We start from the raw sequence: 19,118 nt of genomic DNA, 5'->3' as shown, positions 1-19,118 counted from the left end.
GTAGGTGCTCAGTTAATGCTTTATTAGTTCTAAGCATTTGAGCAGCTCTGTTATCCCTGCTGGCTGGCTGGCTCCCACTCGAGCCCTGGAGGGAGGGGGGCTGAATTGTTTCTGCTTCCCAGGGACACCCCAGCGCGTGCTCAGTAGATATTTTTGGCTAAGTAACTTCCTCGTCCTTACCTGTTTGTCCTCTGCTGCCAGTCTTTAAGCTCCGAGGGGAGAGGCCAGCTCCGATCTGTGCTCCCCGCTGCAGCCGTCACCGGGCAGAGCGCTGGCACACACGGGTGACCCATAGGCCCTCTGGGATCAGGCTTAGTAGCCAGCAATTTGCATCTTTCAAAGAAGAGGGTCCAAGGAATTGCATGGGGTCGTATTTGGAAATTGAGTTCTAACTGTAGGCAGATAGCTTTCTGGACAGATGAAGAAAAGGAGACTGGCAAGCAGAGTGAGCCCCCGGCCTCGCGAGTAGGGGTGAGTGGGAGCTGGCACCCTGGCCGGGCCCCGCCCCCGTCCTCCCTCCCTGTCTGGCAACTTCTCTGAAAGGTTTAAAACCCGGGGTTTTCTCGGAGGAACTTCTGGGAAGGCAGTGGTCACAAAAGACCATGTTCTGACCAGAGCTCTAGAGCCACCAGGGTGTCTGGAAACATAACAGGACCCACAGAAAAGCGCCCCCGGGTGTTGGGGGTGGAGGGAGGGTGCGGTCCTGGGCCGGTAAGTTGGGGAGCCTTTGGCGGAGGGTAGGCATGTGCAGGAGTCAGCGTAAGGAAGCGTTAGCCGAGGCGTTGCTTTGCAGATGAATCACAGAAATCGTTGCCTTGAACAGTGCGCTCAGTGTGCTCCCCTCCGCCGTGCGTACGTGCAACGCTCATCAGGCTGCGTAGTAAGAAAGCTTGGAAGTCCCCAACGGCGCTCCCCGCCCGGTGGCCCCCAGCCCCGTGGTGTTGCCCGTGACTCACCGGCCTATTTGTATGTCGTGCAGCACTGGAGAAGAAGATGGCCGGCAGGCAAGGTCGGGAGGAGCTCATCAAGAAGGGTCTGCTGGAGATGATGGAGCGGGGTAAGTGGGGCCGCCACGGTGGCAGGTGCTGGGCCAGGGTGCCCGGCAAAGGTCAAGGGCGGAACGGTGATCCGGGAAGCCGGGTGTCGGGATACAGGGGCTGGACCCGAAGGAGGCCATTCACCGTCGGGTCCCTCCGTGAGGTTACGGGGCCACCTCTGCAAGCGGCCCGGAGCTAACGCCTGTGGGGCCACGTCCGGCGGCTTCCTGCCCTAGCTGGGCCCGGGCCAGGCTGCTGCCGGGTCCTGGTTCCCCACGAAGTGGCAGGATTGGCTTTTGGTTTTTTCCTGTTGACGTCATTGTTCCTGATGCGGGCAAGTTGTTTTTACTCGCACGGCCGTCTAGTACCGTTGCTGGTCCTTGTGACGTGTGGACGGCTTTCTGGGTGCTGAGCGTCCTCACCCTCACCCCTTCACAGCACCCTCAGCCTCCCGGGAGCGCTCGGATGCTGCTCACATTGTGCCCTGGAGGCCTCGCCACGGTGATGTCCGCGTGGCCACCTCTGTGTCTTTGAGAAACACCACCTGTTGTGGCTCGCGGGTCATTCGTAACGTTCGTGGCCTCCCCGCCTCGTCCTGCTCTCTGGGTGATGACGAGGCACGGGACTCAGGGCCCGACGCACACCTTTTGTGGGTCCTCCTCCTCTGGGACTCTGGTGTCCCCCCCCCACCTCACCGCCGCTGGGAGCTCTCTCTGGAGCCGGACCAAGCTCTTGCCTCCTGACTGAAGGGTCCTGGCCTCCCGGAGCCAGTTCCCAGAGGGTGTGTGAGGGCACGTGGTGCCCCTACCCCCTTCCTGTCCTAGATCTCACTAGCGTGTTTGTCGTTTGGCCCAGGAAGGGACCTCGCGAAGTCGGGGCATCCGGATATATACCAGGCTCCGCCCCCGTCCTGCCTGTCTGCTCTCAAACCCCCTGTGGTCTTTGTCCTCCTGTCTCTTCTTCAGCTTCAAAGAGTGAAGTATGTTTGGTTTTAATTTTATTTATTTATTTTGAGAGAGAGAGAGGGAGAAAGAGAATCCCAAGCAGGCTCTGCGCTGTCAGCTCAGAGCCCGATGTGGGGCTCGGTTCAACAAACCGAGAGATCATGACCTGAGCTGAGATCAAGAGTCGGACGCTGAACCGACCGAGCCACCCAGGTGCCCAAAGAGTGGAGTATTTTGAGGACGCCGTCTTCCTGGGAAACCAACACAGCAGATGGCTCACGACTGAGGATCTAACTTGCGTGTAAGAGGAGAGCTCGGTACCCAGTCCTTCAGGGTTCGGATGCTGAACGTTCCGACTCTCGGGTTTGGGGGGATGTCATTGCTGATAGGAACCTGGACCGTGTTAGTCTGGGTGGGACAAAACAGCTCCAAACCCTGCATTTTGAGCATGTTTCCAGCCAACCTTCCTTTGGATCTTGGGGAAGGGGGATGGGAAATGAAAACAGACTTGAGGCCTGTGTATCATCTATCATAGAAAATACTGTCGCTGGTGCATGAAAAGTAAGTGGATGGATTTGATTGCTGTCAGGAACACAGAGGGGTGGGTGCGGAACCGAAGGGGAGTCTTCCAGAAGAGCAGTCTGCCTTTCCTCAGCTCTGAACCTTTGTTAAACGGTTTTGTCTGATGGCTGATGGGCCATATGGAGCAGGCAGTGTCTGGCTTTGGCCCCCAGAGTGTCATCTGCCACCCCCCCCTTTAGATCACGCTTTGTCTCGCCGAGTGATTATGAACCGGGAACCAGGTGGGTCCGACACACGGTCTCCTTCCTCAGGGGTTGAAACCGTGCTCATTAAGTGATGCCCCAGGAGAAGGTCCCGCAGATGCAGGATCACCACGGAGGGGGTAGGGTGAGCACCCGGAGAACAAGACCCCGGAACCCGACCTGGGCAGGGGGCCAGGGGGTCACGTCTGCGGGGGATCCCAGGGCCCCGGGAGAGCAGGCTCGTTCTCAGGGCGAGCTGCGCTGTGCGTTAGTTTCGCCAGGCACGCTCTTGAATTAAATGCCCTGGGGGCGGGACCCACGCACCTGGACTTCACGGTACCTCCCCAGCTGCCTCTGGCTTTGGTGCCACCAAGGCTGAGAAACAGAGAGCGGGGAAGCGGGGCGTATCTTCCAGCCCTGGAGGGCCTATGGTGGAAGGGAGAAGGTGGGTGAGGGGCAGGCAGGTAGGAAGCGTGGAGGGGGCCCTGGGTCTGGCAGAGCCTTGTATCTTCCCTGCACCCCAACCCCCCCCCCCCCGGAAGCTACCGGGTGACAAAGGCACTTCCAAGTGGCCGCAGGAGCCCGGGGCAGCACAGGAGCACGGGCTGAGCGGGTCTGCGGTGAGCCTGCCCAGCGTGTCGCTGAGGCGGGCATGCTAGGGAAGCAGGGTGCCTCTGGGAGGCGGCCTGGGGCCAGGGGGAGGAGGGGGATGTGCTCTTGTGGTGCTCTTTTTCCTCCATGTGCTCCAGCTCCTGAGGCTGCAGGGACAGCAGGATCTAGGACGGTGCTTGGCATCAGGCTCCCGGGGCACCTCCTGCCCCACACTGGGGTTTGTGCCAAGCACTTGCTTAGAAAATGCCTTTTCCCGCTGGGGGCGGGGTCAAGTCCTGGTCAGGCCGTGTGCGCCCGGATTTGTTCTGGTATTGGGATGGCCGGCTGGGTGCTGGGAATCCTTGGTGGGGGTGCCGAGTGCCCCCTTCCGGCTCTGGGCTCGGAGCTGAGCCTCCTCCCCTCCACTGGCCTCCGCGTAGCCTCGGTGTGGGGGTGAGCCCCCCCCTCCGGGGTTCGGAGGAAGGACTCCGTGGCCACCACCTGCTGCCAGCCAGGCTGCTTGTCTGCAGCCGGAGCACCTCCCTGTGGCCAAGCGGTACCCAGGGCTTCATGCCCAGCGGGCGCCTGGGTGGTGGGTGTGGGTGACAGTGACCAAGGGGCCCAGAGAGGCTGCCACGGGCTCGGGTCACAGGCCCTGCAGAGCTGCCCCAGACCTCACCCGTGCCCTTCTTTGGCCAGGACGAAGCCGCACACGTGCACGGTCTCCGTGTGTGTCACCTGGGGGTTTGCCCACCCCTAGAGCAGTCAGCAGCCTGATGATGTGAGCTGGTCCCCGGGAGGGGACTGCAGGGAAGAGCCCCGGGGTCCCCGGGAGATGAGCCCGTGTCCCTCCTGGGCGTGTGGTTTTATGAGGCAGTCTGACCCCCCAGCCCCCTTGTTCCTGCAAGTCTGCTGATGTGCCGGGTGTGCGCGGGGAGGGGGCAGGTGACCCTTCCCTGCTTTGGCCAGGCTCCGCCGACTCCTGGGTGACTGGCAAGGGCCAGCAGCGTCCCAGCCCCTCCACTGCGTCCTAGCCCACGGGACAGGAGCCTGCACATTTCCCCCCAGTGACTTTGCTCTGTCTTCCCGCGTGCGTCCACTTGCATTTGCTTCAGTAACTGGAGGAATCTCCCGTTCCAGCACCGGGTGTAAAAAAGATACTTGTGTTCGGTGACCCGAGAGACGCGTGGTTTCCTTCCTCGGGGAGGGGGGGGTTGGGCGGCGACGAGTCAGGTGCATCTGGCTGCTACGTGGCGGGAAGGCCGGGCGCGGTGCGTGTGTTTGCGGCGCGTTCCTGTCGCGTGGCTGCCGTGTGCCCCTCCACAGCCCCCGGGGGGAGGACGGACATCCGATGGAGAGCAGGCCGGGAGGGAGGGCTGGCTGAACGGCGAGGCACAGGGGACAAGCCACCCACATCTCCTCGCCACCCCCCCCCCCCAACGGCGTTTCTAGGCAACGGCCCTGCCAGCAGGGCTATTTTGGGAACTGCCAACTTTTCATTGAACGTGATTAGGAACCGGGGCTCTGAGCGCAGCCCAGAAAGGTCCTACAAGTGCGCTGAGCGGGGACGCAGGGGAGGGCCCCTAAGTCCGCGTGTTTGGGGAGGACGAAGCCTTGGCCGAGCTGGCCACGGGCTGCAGGCCTCTGGGCCCCACACGTGCGAGTTCTGGTCACGTGATTGTCGTTGGTGATGATTAGGGGAGGGTCGTGGGTTCAAACAGTGGTCGTCCCTGGCCGCCAGCGGCCTGTCCTTTCGAAGGAGGGGTGTGCCTCTGTAAGCGGTGGGCTGCAGCCTCCCCTCGCGGAGGTGTGCGGTCCGGCCGAGACGGTGCTGTGTCCCCGGCAGGCAGGCCCCTCGGTGCCAGCTGTGCCCTGCGCCCTGCCACCGAGGACCAAGTAAGCTGGCGGCAGAGACCGTCACGACTGCATGTCGAGGCCGCGTAAATCAGCCCTGAGCGGCGTCCGGGAAAGTGTAGTTTTGAGCTTTGTGACGTTCAGCTATGCCCACTGGGTCTGCGCCCTTGGCTGGCATCTGGGTCTTTGCCTGCGCCAGGGCGGGTTGGCAGACCATCGCTGCCAAGTCTGCAGCAGGTCTGGTCCGGGAGCAGGTTTTGCAAGGCCCTCGGGCTGGGCACGGTTTTTAAACTTAAAGGGTTTTGTGAAAATTAAAAAAGAATGCAGTACCTGCCGTGTGGCCCACAAAGTCTAAAATACCAGCCGTCTCCTTTTTGGAAGAGGCTGCCGGCCCCTCGTCTAGGACCTTTGGTCAGCTGACCTGGCTGCATAGACGAGCCCTTCCCAGCCCCAAATCTCCAGACTTCCGGCTGGCCGGCCTCTCTGCCCTTCCCTGGGGAGAGGGCTGTGCAGCCGGGGGGGAGGGGGGCTTGGTGGGCATCAGCTGCGACTCCCGTCCCTTTGGGGTCCCACGCCGGGCACCAGGCCCCAGTCCCGGGTGCGGCAAGGATCCTGCCGAGGGAGCCTGTCACCCTCACGTGGGCGCGCGGGCTCAGCCCAGGGGCCGGGCCCTCAGGCTTCCTCGTCAGGCCTCATCGAGGGCAGTGACGATAATTGCAAGCACATGTCGCGTGCCTGCTCTTGGCCAGGTGCGTGGTGTAGCGGAACTGATTTAATTCCCACGTGGAGGCCTTGAGGCAAGTAGTGATGTTGTTGCCCCCGTCTCGGAGGCCCGGAAGCGGAGGCCCGGAGGTGTCTGCCGTGGGATGGGAGGCATGGGTAGGGTGACCTACTTCTTGTCCAACTTTGGGGGTGAAAGGGACGTTGTTGGAGGACACGAGGGCAGCAGGTAGGGAGTGAGACAGGCGGAGGCGGAAGGGGCCCGACTCTGAGACTGACCCCTGCACCCCCGACACGGGGATGGGAGGCAGCTCTCCCGAGCCAGGCTGACCTCCCCGTCGTGCCGTCTCCCCACGGAGGGACGTGTGTGGGTCACACTGCTGCTCTGTGCCGTGGTGACCTCCCTGAACTGGCCGTGACAGCTGAGGGGGCCGTGCAGGTGCCCCGTGCATGGGTCGGTGCTCTGTGTCTCAGAAGGGGTGATGGTTATCAGCTGGCTGTGTCCCAGCCCGGACCCGCCCTCTGGTGGCCATGCGACTGGGCCAGTTATGCACCTGGGCACAAAGCCGCCCCCCCCCCATTTTCAGTCAAAGGCCACACCCTCCAAGTTCCAGCAGCCGAGCCCCCAAGCAAGGGGAGACACTGGATCCTTGTTTCAGCCCTACTAGGAACTGGGGGTCATTTTTTGAAACAATATTTTTAAGTTTATTTATTTATTTTGAGAGCAAGAGGGAGCATGAGTGGGAGAGCGGCAGACAGAGGGAGAGAGAGAATCCCAAGCAAGCTCAGCGCTGTCAGCATGGAGCCCGACGTGGGGCTTGAACCCATGAACTACCAGATCATGACCTGAGCCAAAACCAAGAGTCGGATGCTTAACGGACTGAGCCGCTCAGGCACTGTGAGCCTGGGGTTATTTTTTTCTGAGAAGGCCACCTGTCTAGACCGAGGGACTCCCCGCTCTGTGCCCCTAGTCCTGGGCTTGCGGTTCCTCGGAGTGTGAGCCCCCTGCCGGCAAGGACTGACTTGTTCATCCCCGCCTCCCTGGGTGGGCCCAGTCCCAGACTCACAGTGGGGGACTGAGAAGGTTTGCGTACCAGGGACCTGATTGTGGAAGGGTGGGTGCAAACGTGGATTGGTTACCGGTAGCTGTGACAATGTCCTGTGGCAGACGCCTGCAGCACCTCAGGGCATACGGCAGCCAGGGTCTGTTGTCCCGTCTGGGTTGGCCTCTGCTGCCAGGACAGGAGCAGCTCAGGTTTGCACCGTCTGCCTCTCGCCCCGGCCCGCTGGCCCCGCGTGTCCCAGCAGCGAGGGCAGTGGTGGCTTGACTGCAGGAGCCTGCGAGCACTTTTAAAGGCACAGCTGCATCCAACCTGCGGATGCGCTGTTGGTCGAGCGAGCCGCAGGGCGGAGGCCAGTGTGGGGGTGGGGGGCGCGTACCACGGAGGTGGGTGGAGGCTTTCCTAGGCTCCCATGGGCCGGTGGTGCACAGAGGCCCCGGGGACGGCGGGGGAGGGGGGGTGTGGCAGTGCTGGGACCCCCTTAAGAAGACCGGATGTGGAGGGGGACTCCGGGGGGTGGCGTGGGGAAGAACTGAAGGGGCACCACAGCAGGGCCTGGGATGGCACGTCTCCCAGGAAGGCACCCCGCGTGAGTGCAAGCGTGTCGGAAGGGAGGCGCGGGCTCCGCTGACCGCCGCGTTTCCTTACAGATGCTGAGAGCAAAGTGTGCAATCCCGACGGGGGCCCCCGAGCGGCACAGAGCGAACCGTCCACCCCCAAGCAGGAGATGCTGACTTCAGAAGAAGCCCAGCCAGGAAGCCCTTTGGCCACCGGGACAGACCAGCCTTCCCTGGACGCACCACTGCCCTCGGACCCCCATTCTGACGACGCAGGTACGGCTGTAACCATGCGGGGCTGAGCCACTGCCGGGATGGCCGTCGGCTGGGTGGCAGCCGAGGTCCCTGGCCACGGCCTGGGCAATAGTTCTGGTGGAATCCTGTCCTTGGAGGCACAGCCATGCTCTGGGCTCCGAGCCCTGCCATACTCTGTCGTGTGCAGTTTAAACTCTGCTGGGGCATTTTTCTCTGGCTCTTCCCGGGACCGTCTCTTGCCTCTGGGAACGTCTGAGCAGGAAAATTCTCTCCAGGGGAGCGAGCCGGTGTCCGTAGGGGCATCCTCGTTGACCCCAAGACAGGAGGGCGGGATGGGGTCGAGGGACCTTCCGAGGGGCCCAGGTCCTCAGCAGGTGGCTGTGTCCTCCACAGAGCATGACCTCGGTGCCCGGCGCACGGCGCCCGGAGCCGTGTGGTGCGTGTGGGGCGTCGGATGCCGTGTTCCTCGCGCAGGGCTGTCCTCGCCACCTCGCCGAAGGGCGTGCTGCTTGTGTTGCTTGAAACCTCTTTTCCCAGCGCTCTTAAGCGGGAAGAACAGTAGTTCTCATTCGGTGCCGTTTGAAGGTAGTGTGCGCCCCTCTGAGCCTCCGTGGGGACGGCGGGGGCCGTGGCCGTGGTGGTTTTCACTGACTGGACCAGACAGGGGCCAGCCGTGGGCGAGGTGGGGAGGAAGGGAAGGCAGACAGGAGGCAAAACACGAGCCCCCCGAAGGAGCCCGTGGTGCTTTGAAGCACCCGCCCCTCTTCTGACCCATTAGCTGTTTTGCAGAAATACTCGGGGGGACCTCACCGTCAAGCTGGGAACTTCTCCCCTCGCAAAATTACAAGCTATGAGTACACCAGGCACAGGGTGGGGGTTGGAAGTTGAACCGTCTGCACAAGCGTGGCAGGTTGGAAATCGAGGCCGTGTGGACAGGCCTGCTGGGGCTTCTGTGGCTTTGGAGCCAGGTGGGCATCTGTTCTCTGCTGCCGCCTTCTGCCAAACAAGGCTCACACCGACGCTTTCCACCGGCCGCCCCGGCCGGCACTAGTGGGCACCTGCTGAGAGCCGTGCCCCGCCCTCCCTGGGGGTGGCTGTGCCTCCCCAGTCTTACCCCAGCTTGAAGATGTGATAGGAGTTTGCGGTCTGAAGGGCTGTGAACCTTGGGACAGTCCTGGCCTCTCCTGCAGACACCCTCTCAGCATACGCCTGTGCCCTGGTGGCCCCAGGCATCAACGGCCTGACCCCGCCTGAGCCCTGCCCCTTGGCCGCCCAGCCTCCCGCGTGCCAGGCTGCTGCACCCAGCCCCCTACTGGCGCCTGGCACTTCTCCTTGGCAGGTTCCTTCTGCTGCTCAGCTCTGCCTGCTCCGTCGGCGCCCCTGCTAACCTCCGGCGCTCTCTTTCCCTGTGTGCTTGGTTTGGGGATGGAGTCTCAAGAGTACAGTTGGCTTGTTGAGGCCACAGATTTGTGTGAAGGACTTTCTCCTGGACGGGATGTGCTGTCGGGTCGGGGGTCCTAATGGCAAATGTGTCCGGGTCTCGTCCTCCCAGAGTGATGGGGGAGGGCGGACAAACCTGCGGATCTCCTTGAGCTGAGTCCACGACAGCGGGCGTGCACACTGGGGCCCCTCCCTGAGTCTGGGGGCTGGGGGAGCCTAGCGATGAGCAAGCATTGGCCAGGCAGAGAGTGAGGAAAAGAGCATCCCGGTTGGGAGAAGGACATCTGCAAAGACAGAGCACAGGGTCCGCAAACTTTTTCTGCACGGAGCCAGTTAACTACGGTTGCCTTTGTGGGTCAGAAGGTTCCCGGTGAAACCGCCCACCGCTTCTGAGTAGCCCAAAAGCAGCCACAGAAGATGTGCTGCGTGCCAGCAAAACTTATTTACGAAAGCAGCCCACAGGCTGGATTTGGGGGCTGTGGTTGGCCAGGGAGCAGGACAGACCAGGGGACTTGTGCAGAGCTAAAGGTCTGTACGTGTGGCCAGAGCCAGGGTAAGATAGAGAGAGAGGGGCTGAAGGCAGCCGGAGCCCTGGGGCACGGGACGGAGGTGGGGCCACAGAGGATTTGCGCTGCGGGCGAAGCACCGGGCTGCAGGGCGGGCCAGGGCCCAGGGAGCAAGACCATTGTCCCTGGTCGGTGTGGGGCCCCAGAGATGCAGCCTCACCCCTCAGCTGGACTCTTCGTTCCTGCCCTCGGTGTGGGTCCTGTGCCCCCAGGGTGTGGGAGAGGAGTTTCCAGAGGTGGCTTGTGGCAAATAGCTAGAGAACGTTTTAACAGCGAAGTTTATTTTCATTAGCACAGGTGGAAAGGGTTTCTCACTCCGGGTGGTGATTCGGGTTTTCTTCTAATAAACAAGTTGAGACGAAAAGTGTGAGTTCACGTGAAAGAAAACGTAGCAAACCAAAGTATAGGAACACAGAGAAAAGGCCCGATTTTCTGAAGGATGCTGGTTGTGTGCAGGATGCTGTTCTGAGCACATGCATTAGCTTGTTTTATGCTGGAAATGCCTCTGGGGTTTTATCACTAGTGTCGTTGCCTTTTCTGTCAAGGGGAAACGGAGGTACAGGGGTCTGTAGCTCGCCCAGGGGTATAGAATTAGGGAATTCAGGGCAACGTGTTTGCCGGGCCAACCTGGGTCTGAGACGCGCCTCAACTCCTCACTAAGCTGTGTGACTGTGAATAAGTCACTCAACCTCTCTGAGCCTGTGTCCTCAACTACACGTGAGGATAATGCCTCACCATATCCCGGGGTTGCTGCATTTAGGTAATCCGCAGGAATCCCCAGCTCTGTCCGGACACACCCTGAGCCCTCCGGAAGTGTCTGCTCCTGGTGATTGTTGTCGACGTCACTACAGAAAAGCAACTTTTGGGGAGCGAGGCATTAACACGCAGGATCCGGCTGCCTGCAGACGCCCCAGAGCCCCTGCCTCGTTCAGCACGTGTGTTTTGGGAGGCGTGTCCACCTGCGCTGTGCTATTGAGCGAGGCCACCGCCGCCGGGAGCACCAGGTCTGTAGGGAGAAGGCTGGCCTTGAGCAGAGCCCTGCAGTGAGGGAGCGGATTACAGTCTAACAGGCTTTAAACTCCCCACTTAAATAATTGCAAGTCAGCATTTAAAAATACGGAGCTTTCGCGAGAACCTTCCACGTTGGGGGCCCCCCTGGGCTGCCTTTGCCACGCAGCCAGGGTCACTGGGGGCTGCGAAGGGGCCACTCCCTTCGAGGGGCTCCCCTGTCCGCTCCTGCCCGGCCCCTTCTGGGAAGGTAAGGAGCCTGGTTCCTGTGCTGCCGCGGGGGCTGATCTGCTCTGGGCCTCGTTATCACGTGGTGGATACGGTGGTCTCCCCGATCTGCGGTTTCAGTCACCTGCCGCGAGCCACTGGTCTGGAAGCGGACGCCCCCCCTCCTGACATGTCGTCAGAAGGTCGACGGTAACCTAGTGTTCCCTTCCGGGCCTGCACCCTTCCCTCGTTTCATCTCCTCCCCTAGGCTTCTATCAGCTCCCATCACAAGAAGCTCGAGTACCGCACAAGGAGGTATCCCGAGAGAGAGCGAGAGACCACATAACCTTTATCACAGATTACAGTTGTTGTTACACTTGTGTTTCACGGGTTCTCGTTAACCTCTTACTGGGCCTAATCTGTAAATTGCACGTCATCCTAGGTGTGCGCGTAGAGGAAGAAACCTCGTACCTCCTGGGTTCGGCGCTCTGCATGCTTTTAGGCGTCCGCGGGGGGCCTAGACCGTCTTCCCTGCAGATACGGGGGTGGGGCTGCTGTAGTGAAAGCGTGAGGTGGCTGTGGGGGCACGATGGGACCCAGGTCTGCAGGGACTGTGCAGAGCTGGAGGAGACCGGCTGTTATCAGCCTCTGTTCGGCCGTCGTTCTTGTCCCCGCGCCCTGCACCTCCACACCCGAGGGAGGCCTGTCCCTCTGTGCTGGGAACGATGTGTGGCAGAGAAAGCTGCATTCTGGGCAGCCACGGTGTCTGGGGCGTGCTCAAGCCTGCACGTGGGATCTCTTCTTGACCCCAGGAAGTTCATGGAAACGTCCAGGGGCCCAGAATGGGATCCCCTGGGGACTCGTGTGGTGTTCACGGTGTCCTGGAAGGTTAGCTGCTTTCTCTTAGAAAGCAGACGTCCTGCGAACTTTGCTGGGGGAGGGGGCGCGGGAGGGGCCACATGTCCATGTGCGTGGAGAAGCTCCTGGCTTCAGGGGACGTCACTCCTTGGCCAGGTGGTAACACCTGGGCTGGGGCTGTCACTTCCTATGTGTCACTAACTGCTGTGTGCATTTGGACGGGAAGGGTGGGGGTTATGTCCAGAATCACAGGTCTCTTAGGAAAAGGATGTTGTCAAAGATCCTGACCGTTGTTTTTGGTGTTTGACCCTCACTTTGAGTTTGGTGATTTGGGTTTGGGTTGACTTTGGACCCTTGTATTTGGGGTGATTTTGTTTTTCTGGTTTTATTTGGATGGTGTTATACCGGTGGCCTAACATTCCCTAAAAAGCCCAGAAGGATCTGTTTTACCTTTTTTTTTTTTTTTTTAATTTTTTTTTTTTCAACGTTTATTTATTTTTTTGGGACAGAGAGAGACAGAGCATGAACGGGGGAGGGGCAGAGAGAGAGGGAGACACAGAATCGGAAACAGGCTCCAGGCTCTGAGCCATCAGCCCAGAGCCCGACGCGGGGCTCGAACTCACGGGCCGCGAGATCGTGACCTGGCTGAAGTCGGACGCTTAACCGACTGCGCCACCCAGGTGCCCCAGGATCTGTTTTAACTTTAAATGGGACAGGTGGCTGTCCCGCGTTTCTGTTGCCAGGCAGGGCTGTGCTCTGACATTCTCAAGAACGCACGAATTAAAAAAGGAAAGTGGCGTTCAGTAAACCTGTACTGTGTTCACTGTATTTTCTTAACAACCCTGTTCTTAACAACCCTGGCCTTGAGCAAAGGCCCAGAGAGATTGTTGCTTATCTAAGGCCAGGGAGCCCATAAGTGGCAAGCTGGGGTTTGATCCCAGGACATGCTTTCAACCATAATACTCTACAGGGTGCCTGGGAGGCTCGGTTGGCTAAGCACCCGACTCTTGATTTTGGCTCAGGTCATGATCTCACAGTCTGTGAGTTTGAGCCCCACATCGGGCTCTCTGCTGACAGCACAGAGCCTGCTTGGGATTCTCTCTCTCTGTGCCCCTCCCCTGCTTAGGCTGTCTCTCTCTCAACATAAAATAAACTTAAAAAAACAACAACACAATACTCTACAATCCAAACTAGAGGTGCTTCTGGAATGCTCTGGAATATGGGTTGTTTGTGAAGTAAGGAGGGGATGGTGAATGGCAGGCTATAGGTGAGACCCAGCTGCCACCTGTCTGGATGGCACACTCAGTGTGCTGGCTCTGTAAACCCAGACACCAAGCCGAGTCTGCCCCTCCCTGACTGGTGGGTGCACTTCAGCACTGCTCAGACCCTGGGCTCGTCCCGCCTGCATCTGGGACTCAGCCAGCCGCCTTGCCCTTGGCCAGCTGTCCCAGTTGAGACACGCCAGGTGTTTGGGGTGCCGTGAAACTACTCACAGCAGCTGTCCCCAGACCACCGGGACCTTCCTGTCTCACCGGTCACTCTTGGTCTTGGAAGGTCTCCAGTGAGTGGTAACTGGGCTTAAAGCATGCCCACCGCCTGGGAGGCACTTCCGAGACCAAAGGGCAGGGTAGAGTTTTTTTCTCTTGTTACATAAGCACCTACATAATATTCTCGAGTTGGCCTCTTGTCCTGCAAAGCCTAAAATATTTACTATCTGTCCCTGTACATGAAAAAGCTTATCAGCCCCTGCTCAGGAAGGTGAGTGGAGGCCACACGGAAGCGTGTCACTGGAACGTTTCCTAAAGTATGCTGGTAAGTCCTGGATGTACACACTTGGTTGAGCTTCGGTTGTGTCTGTTCCTCAACTGAGCCCTACGTTGTGGTTTGTGCAGCGACATGGGAGCCTTGGCTTAGAGTTTGGTTGGTGAGAAGCGACCTCTGCTGGTCAGGGGAGCAAAGGAACAGTGCCCCCGCGCCCCCCCCCCCCCCATGCCCCAGACAGGATCTCAAATGTGGGAAACCTGTGAAACTGACCTTGTCTTCTACATCTTTTTTCTGATATAGCATTAAGACTTTAATGGGTGTTCATGTCAAGATTCCAAACTGTAACAGTAGCTACACATTCACATGAGCTGCAGAGGACAGAGGCTAAAAGATCTCAGAGCCCCACTTTCTCAGCCTGCGGAGCCCCCGACAGGTCAGGGACATAGAGGTCAGTGTGTGACCGGCATGGATGACTTTTGTGGGAAGATGTTGGAGGAGATTTTGGTGAGACCGGCCGGTGTGTTGAGTCCCAGGGCTCTCGGAGCAGAGGTGGGGGACCCGCGTTCCACCTTGGGCTAGTGGGAAGAGGAGACCTCTGTGGGGCTGGAAGAAGCTTGCCCTGCAATCTCTGGTTGAGGGGTGGGGGCTGGGACCACTGACTCCCAGAAGTCCAGAGCTGTCCTCACCAGTACTCACTAGCTGCATGGCTATTTAGATTAATAAAAACTAAATGAAATAAAAAAAATTCAGCTTCACACTGGCCACTTGTCAGTTGCTCATTGACCACCCATGGCTGGTGGCTACTGAAATGGACAGGGAGGAAACATTTCCAGCATCTCAAACATTTCTGTTGGGCAGCACTGGGCATGTGTGCATCCACTTCTGGCACAGGCAGGGAAGTTTGGCTGTTTGAACTGCCAGCCTTCTGGAGGTTGCTGCACCAACAGATACTCTGACCTACAAAAAACCCTTTGTGGACAAAGTTTGCAAAACCCCTCGTGTAGAGAGTGGATTTGGGGCAGGAAGGGAAGGAACCAGGAGGCCATTGCTGAGGTCCAGGTAGAGGCCAGGGAAGCTTGCATAGGGAGGACAAGTGAACGTTGCTGAGAAATATTTTGGAAGGAGAGCACACAGGATTTATCTGTGAATGACATATGGGAGGCAAGGTAGTGGGTGTCCAGTCTGGCTGCACAGCTGATGAGCTGTGTAGGAAGCCTGGTGGGGGTGGGGATCTGTCTGGTTGGGTGCCATGTCTGCGGCTCCTAGAAGGGTGCCCGAACCCCATAATTGTTGAAGGACCTTTGCAAGATGGGTTGATGGGTGAATGCATCTGAAGGAAGGGGAAGGCTGGAGAGGGCTTTCCCTTGGGAAATCAAGAGAGGGGTTTGAGAATGTTTCATTTTGCCTTTCTGACCTCCAGATGGAGATGTCACAGTGGCTGATAATGTATGAGTCTGGAGCTAGGAGGGAAGGTCAGGGGTCGACAGAGAGATGGGTTGGATTCTGAAGCCAGAGGACTGGATGGGAAAATTAGATGAGAGAATTGGAGCTGTGGACTGAGGAATGGGTCCTAGGCTGAAGGCTGAGGGCTGGGTCCTCCTGGGCAGCCCCGATGGAGCCTGCCGGGGGCTGAGCATGTGCAGACAGCGTGACAGGAGGGAACTGGGGAACAGGTGTCTGGGAGCCAAAGAGGAACGTGATGGAGACTGAGGACAACTGAGATCAAGCGGCCCTGCCCCGCCTGACGTAGGCATGGGGACCCTGCCCTGGGCTGCCTAGTCTCCCAGTTAACCCATCTCTTGGCAGCCTGGCTAAGGGAACCTGTGGAGTCCAGATCATACATTGCTCACCTTGTCCAGACCCCCGGGACTCAGAGGAAGAAACTGTCCCGTCCATGTTTGCACATGGCAGGACCCAGGCTTGTGCCACAAGAGTGTCACGGCCATGGAGTTGGCCACGGGCAATAAAGGCACAGAAATGGTAATAATCTGGGATCCATGGGATGCACAGTGTCTGCTTCCAGAGTTTCCGTGGAAATTCTCCAAGGGCAGGTATCAGGCCAGCGCCGTGTTTTCAGTACCACGGCCAGCGCTCTGCCCCTTAGGGCCTCCAGAACCTTTCCCGAAGGCTGGTGGAGCCCCAGGCGGTGACTGTGGGCCCAGCTCTGCCAAGCTGTTCTGGGGAGTGTTTGTATCTTCCTCCTCGGCCGGTTGTAAAAAATGAGACGAGGCCATGCGCAGCAGGCATCTTACACCAGGCTGGGCACCTGCTGTGAGAGGGCAGGGTGTGCTGGGGTCCCTACGTGGGGATGGGGCTGGGGGTCCACCTCTCTAGTATCAGGGAGGAAGGAAGGAAGATGGGGTTTCAGGGGCAGTCGTGTTGGAGTCAGGCATCTAAGAACAGCACCCCCACCCCTGTCTGAAGGCCTCAGTTTCTCCTGGAGGTGAGGCCACACGGGAGTGAGGAGGTGAGGAGCTGGAGGCAGGTTTGAGGCCGTGACTGCAGGGTGGAGGCAGAGCTGAGGGCCCTGACCGTGGCAGTCCTGAGGTGGCCGCCACTGGGGTTTCTGTGTCACCATCTTCTGCAGCACTCTGCAGGGTGAGCCCAAATGAAAGGAAGGCAGAGGACTTGGGGGTGTGGGTGGGATGGGTGGTGCGTGATGGTCAGTAGGACTTGAGTCAGATGAAGGGAGAAGGGAAAAGACAGTGCTCATGGATGGGGAGAAAGCAGAGGAGGGATAGACAGTCTTGGCGGGCGGTGCTCAAGGGGCAGCAGGAGGGAGAGGGGACAGGGGCGCTGGGCGGGCTGACCCTTCCTCTGAGCTGGACCTCCTTGCCTCCTGAACCACTCCTTGGGACCTACACGTACCAGGGGCCAGGGCTGCTGAAAACCACACATGTAAAGTCAATGGCTGCTGAATTTGAGGGTCTGCAGGTGCCAGACCCACATGACATTGTTCCCTCCTGTTCAAACCTTGCAGCAACCCTGGGAGGGACTCTGGTGTTTGTCAGATCTCCCATGCGGGCAATGGAGACACTGGAGTTTGAGTCACTTCCCGGGATGACAGTGCAGGGGCCGACTGGAGCCTGGGTGTGTCTCATTCCCAAACTTCTGATCGTGACCAGCCCCAGGTCAGGTGGGGACAGGAGCTTTGGCGCCACCTGTTGACCGAGAAAAGGAACAGAATTACTCCTGCTCCTGAATTCTTTCCTCCTCTCCCTCCTCCCCGCCCCCCCACCTCCCCGAAACAGTTCTATTGACTTCTAAACTCACAGGAAGTCAGGTCTGTACGTTGAGCGGCCCCTCTGTACCCTGCTCCTGTTAACAGTCCCACCCCACCCAAGCCACTTTACTGTCCTTGCTCGTGTCCAACCCCATCAGAAGCGGCATGGCTTGTGAACTCTGTTTTGCCTTTGAACCCAGCCAAGATGCCGTCAGCATCCAGAGGTGAAGGAGCAGACGCCTCCGGCAGCCTCCCGCCTACCGCGGATGAACCCTCTCAAGCCTCAGCCGGGTCTGACTCCCTGGACAGCCCTCCCAGACCCCTGGAGAGATCCGTGGGCCAGCTCCCCAGCCCCCCGCTGTTGCCCACGCCACCACCCAAGGCAGGCTGCAAAACCACGAAAAATGTCACAGGTGGGTCCGCATGCATGCATCCTTCCATCCGTTCACCCATCCGTGCCTTCGACCAGTCTTGATGGGCTCCCGCTGCGGGCTGGTGCTCACCCTTTGCTTTTGCCATCCGGGCTCTAGGCAGTCCCAGGGGAGACGAACTGGAGGCAGGAGGCCTGGCTGCTCTTAGCAATGAGCTGTGGTTGTCAGGAGCAGACCCCTGGGCTCCCTTAAGCAAATGAGGCAGTTTATTGGCAGGAGTCCAAGGAGTCTTCCAGAACCTGAATGCAAAAGGTGTAGCCATCCCCCAGGAGGGGGACTTTGTCTGTATGTTCAGGTGTCTTCTCTGTCTCATGTTCTCTCTCCCTCCCCCACTCCTCCCCTTCCTTCCCCAGTCTGTCTCCACTTCTCCCCGATGGCTCCATCGCTCACGGTCTCTGCTTGCTCTGTCTCATGACCTCGTTCCAGTGAGCTCTGTCCCGAAAGGCAGAGGGAGGCAGGGATAAACACTGGACTGTAGGGTGGGGATCAGAGAGGGGAGCACGGCTGGGCAGAGGCCCCAAAAGGCATCCGCTCCTATAGCTTTGGCCACACTGGCTGAATAGTCCCTGGCAATTGAGACATTTGCTTTCGGAGTTTGGGTATTTCTTGTCCCCTCACTGCTGAAAATAGGAGACGCTGCTGGTCTCAGGAAAAAAGCAGACCCTTCAGTACGAGGTGACTTTTTTGAAGAGTCGATCCTTACCTGCTGCCTGAAGGCAGTAGGCACGAAGACGACGTGGATGGTGGACCTGAGCGGTCTTGCTGTCCGTGAGCCCCTGACCACCACTCCCAGTACCACTCCTTCCCTCTTGTTGGGCCACAAGGAGGCCCAGCTACACACAGCCCGTTCCTAACGCACGGGCCAGCACCTCGAAGAGACCGAGGCTCAGGGGCTCCAGCAACGTCTCCCAGGTCCCACGGCTAATGGAGACTGGAACCCAGTTCTGGGCCTGAGGCTGGTAACCCCCATACCGCCCTTCCTGCTAAAACCTTCTTCCCCAGCATCACGTGGTCAGTGCCTATGCGTCTCTGTCCCTCCTTCAGGGCCGCTGTCCCTGACCTTACCCCATAGCAACGTGCGCCTGGCCTTGGGGCACTTACCACATGCTTCGCCTCACCCGGTGGGCTGAGTAATGTGCCCTTAAAACTCACGTCTGCCTGGAAGCTCAGAACTGCGGTCTTCTTTGGAAGAGGGTCTTCGCAGACATGATTAGATTGGGATCAACGTGAAATGGTCCTGGCGAGGGAGGGGCCCTAAATCCAATGAGCGTGTCCTTATAAGAGACACAAAAGCACCCACCAGACGACCTGGACGTGGAGACAGAGATTGGAGCGAGCTGTCTGCAAGTCACGCCTTGCCGGCGGAGCTGGGGGACGCCTGGCGTCTTTCTCTCTCCGCCGTCGGAAGGATCCAGCTGCTGACACCTTGATTCCAGACTTCTGGCCTCTACGATTACGAGAGGATGACGTCCTGTTGTTCTGAGCTACCCGGTTTGTGGGAGCTTGTGACCGCAACCCAGGACCCTACCACGTCCTAGTGCTGGCATACAGCAGGTGCTTAGTGAGTGCGCGCAACTGTGACTGAAGGAACAAGCGGACGATCTGAGCCCCGCCTGCTAGTTCCTACCTCTCTGGGAGGAGTCTAAGCCTATAGTCTTCGGGGGATGTGGCCACACGGATGGGAGTCAAAGTTTCGAGGCAGGATCACACTGTTGCAACTTGTTGCTATCTTGTGAGAGTTTTCTTTTCCATCGTTGAGACTTGAAACAATTGGAAATCCATCCGATCAGGCACTATCCACCGTGTTTTATTCTGGCTCACATACAGTTTGTTCTGGA

At 59.0% G+C, this 19,118-nt stretch overlaps 1 protein-coding gene across 5 annotated transcripts in view; it reads left to right on the top strand.

Moving 5' to 3' along the window:
- PHACTR3 (phosphatase and actin regulator 3) overlaps positions 1–19,118 on the top strand; it is a 214,912-nt gene that overhangs the window by 115,398 nt on the left and 80,396 nt on the right. For 2 of the 5 annotated variants that reach the window (XM_045444069.1, XM_045444071.1), the window contains exons 3-5: positions 980–1,057; positions 7,622–7,804; positions 17,050–17,262. In XM_045444069.1, coding sequence (XP_045300025.1) covers positions 980–1,057; positions 7,622–7,804; positions 17,050–17,262 — 474 coding nt within the window. The remainder of the gene's footprint in view (positions 1–979; positions 1,058–7,621; positions 7,805–17,049; positions 17,263–19,118) is intronic. The other 3 variants (XM_045444073.1, XM_045444070.1, XM_045444072.1) reach the window with 2 other exon arrangements.

This window comes from Leopardus geoffroyi, chromosome A3 (genome assembly GCF_018350155.1).
Source record: "Leopardus geoffroyi isolate Oge1 chromosome A3, O.geoffroyi_Oge1_pat1.0, whole genome shotgun sequence".
NCBI classification, from domain to species: Eukaryota; Metazoa; Chordata; class Mammalia; order Carnivora; family Felidae; genus Leopardus; species Leopardus geoffroyi.
Note: the sequence above shows the minus strand (reverse complement) of the source record. Positions and strands in the feature narration are given on the sequence as shown.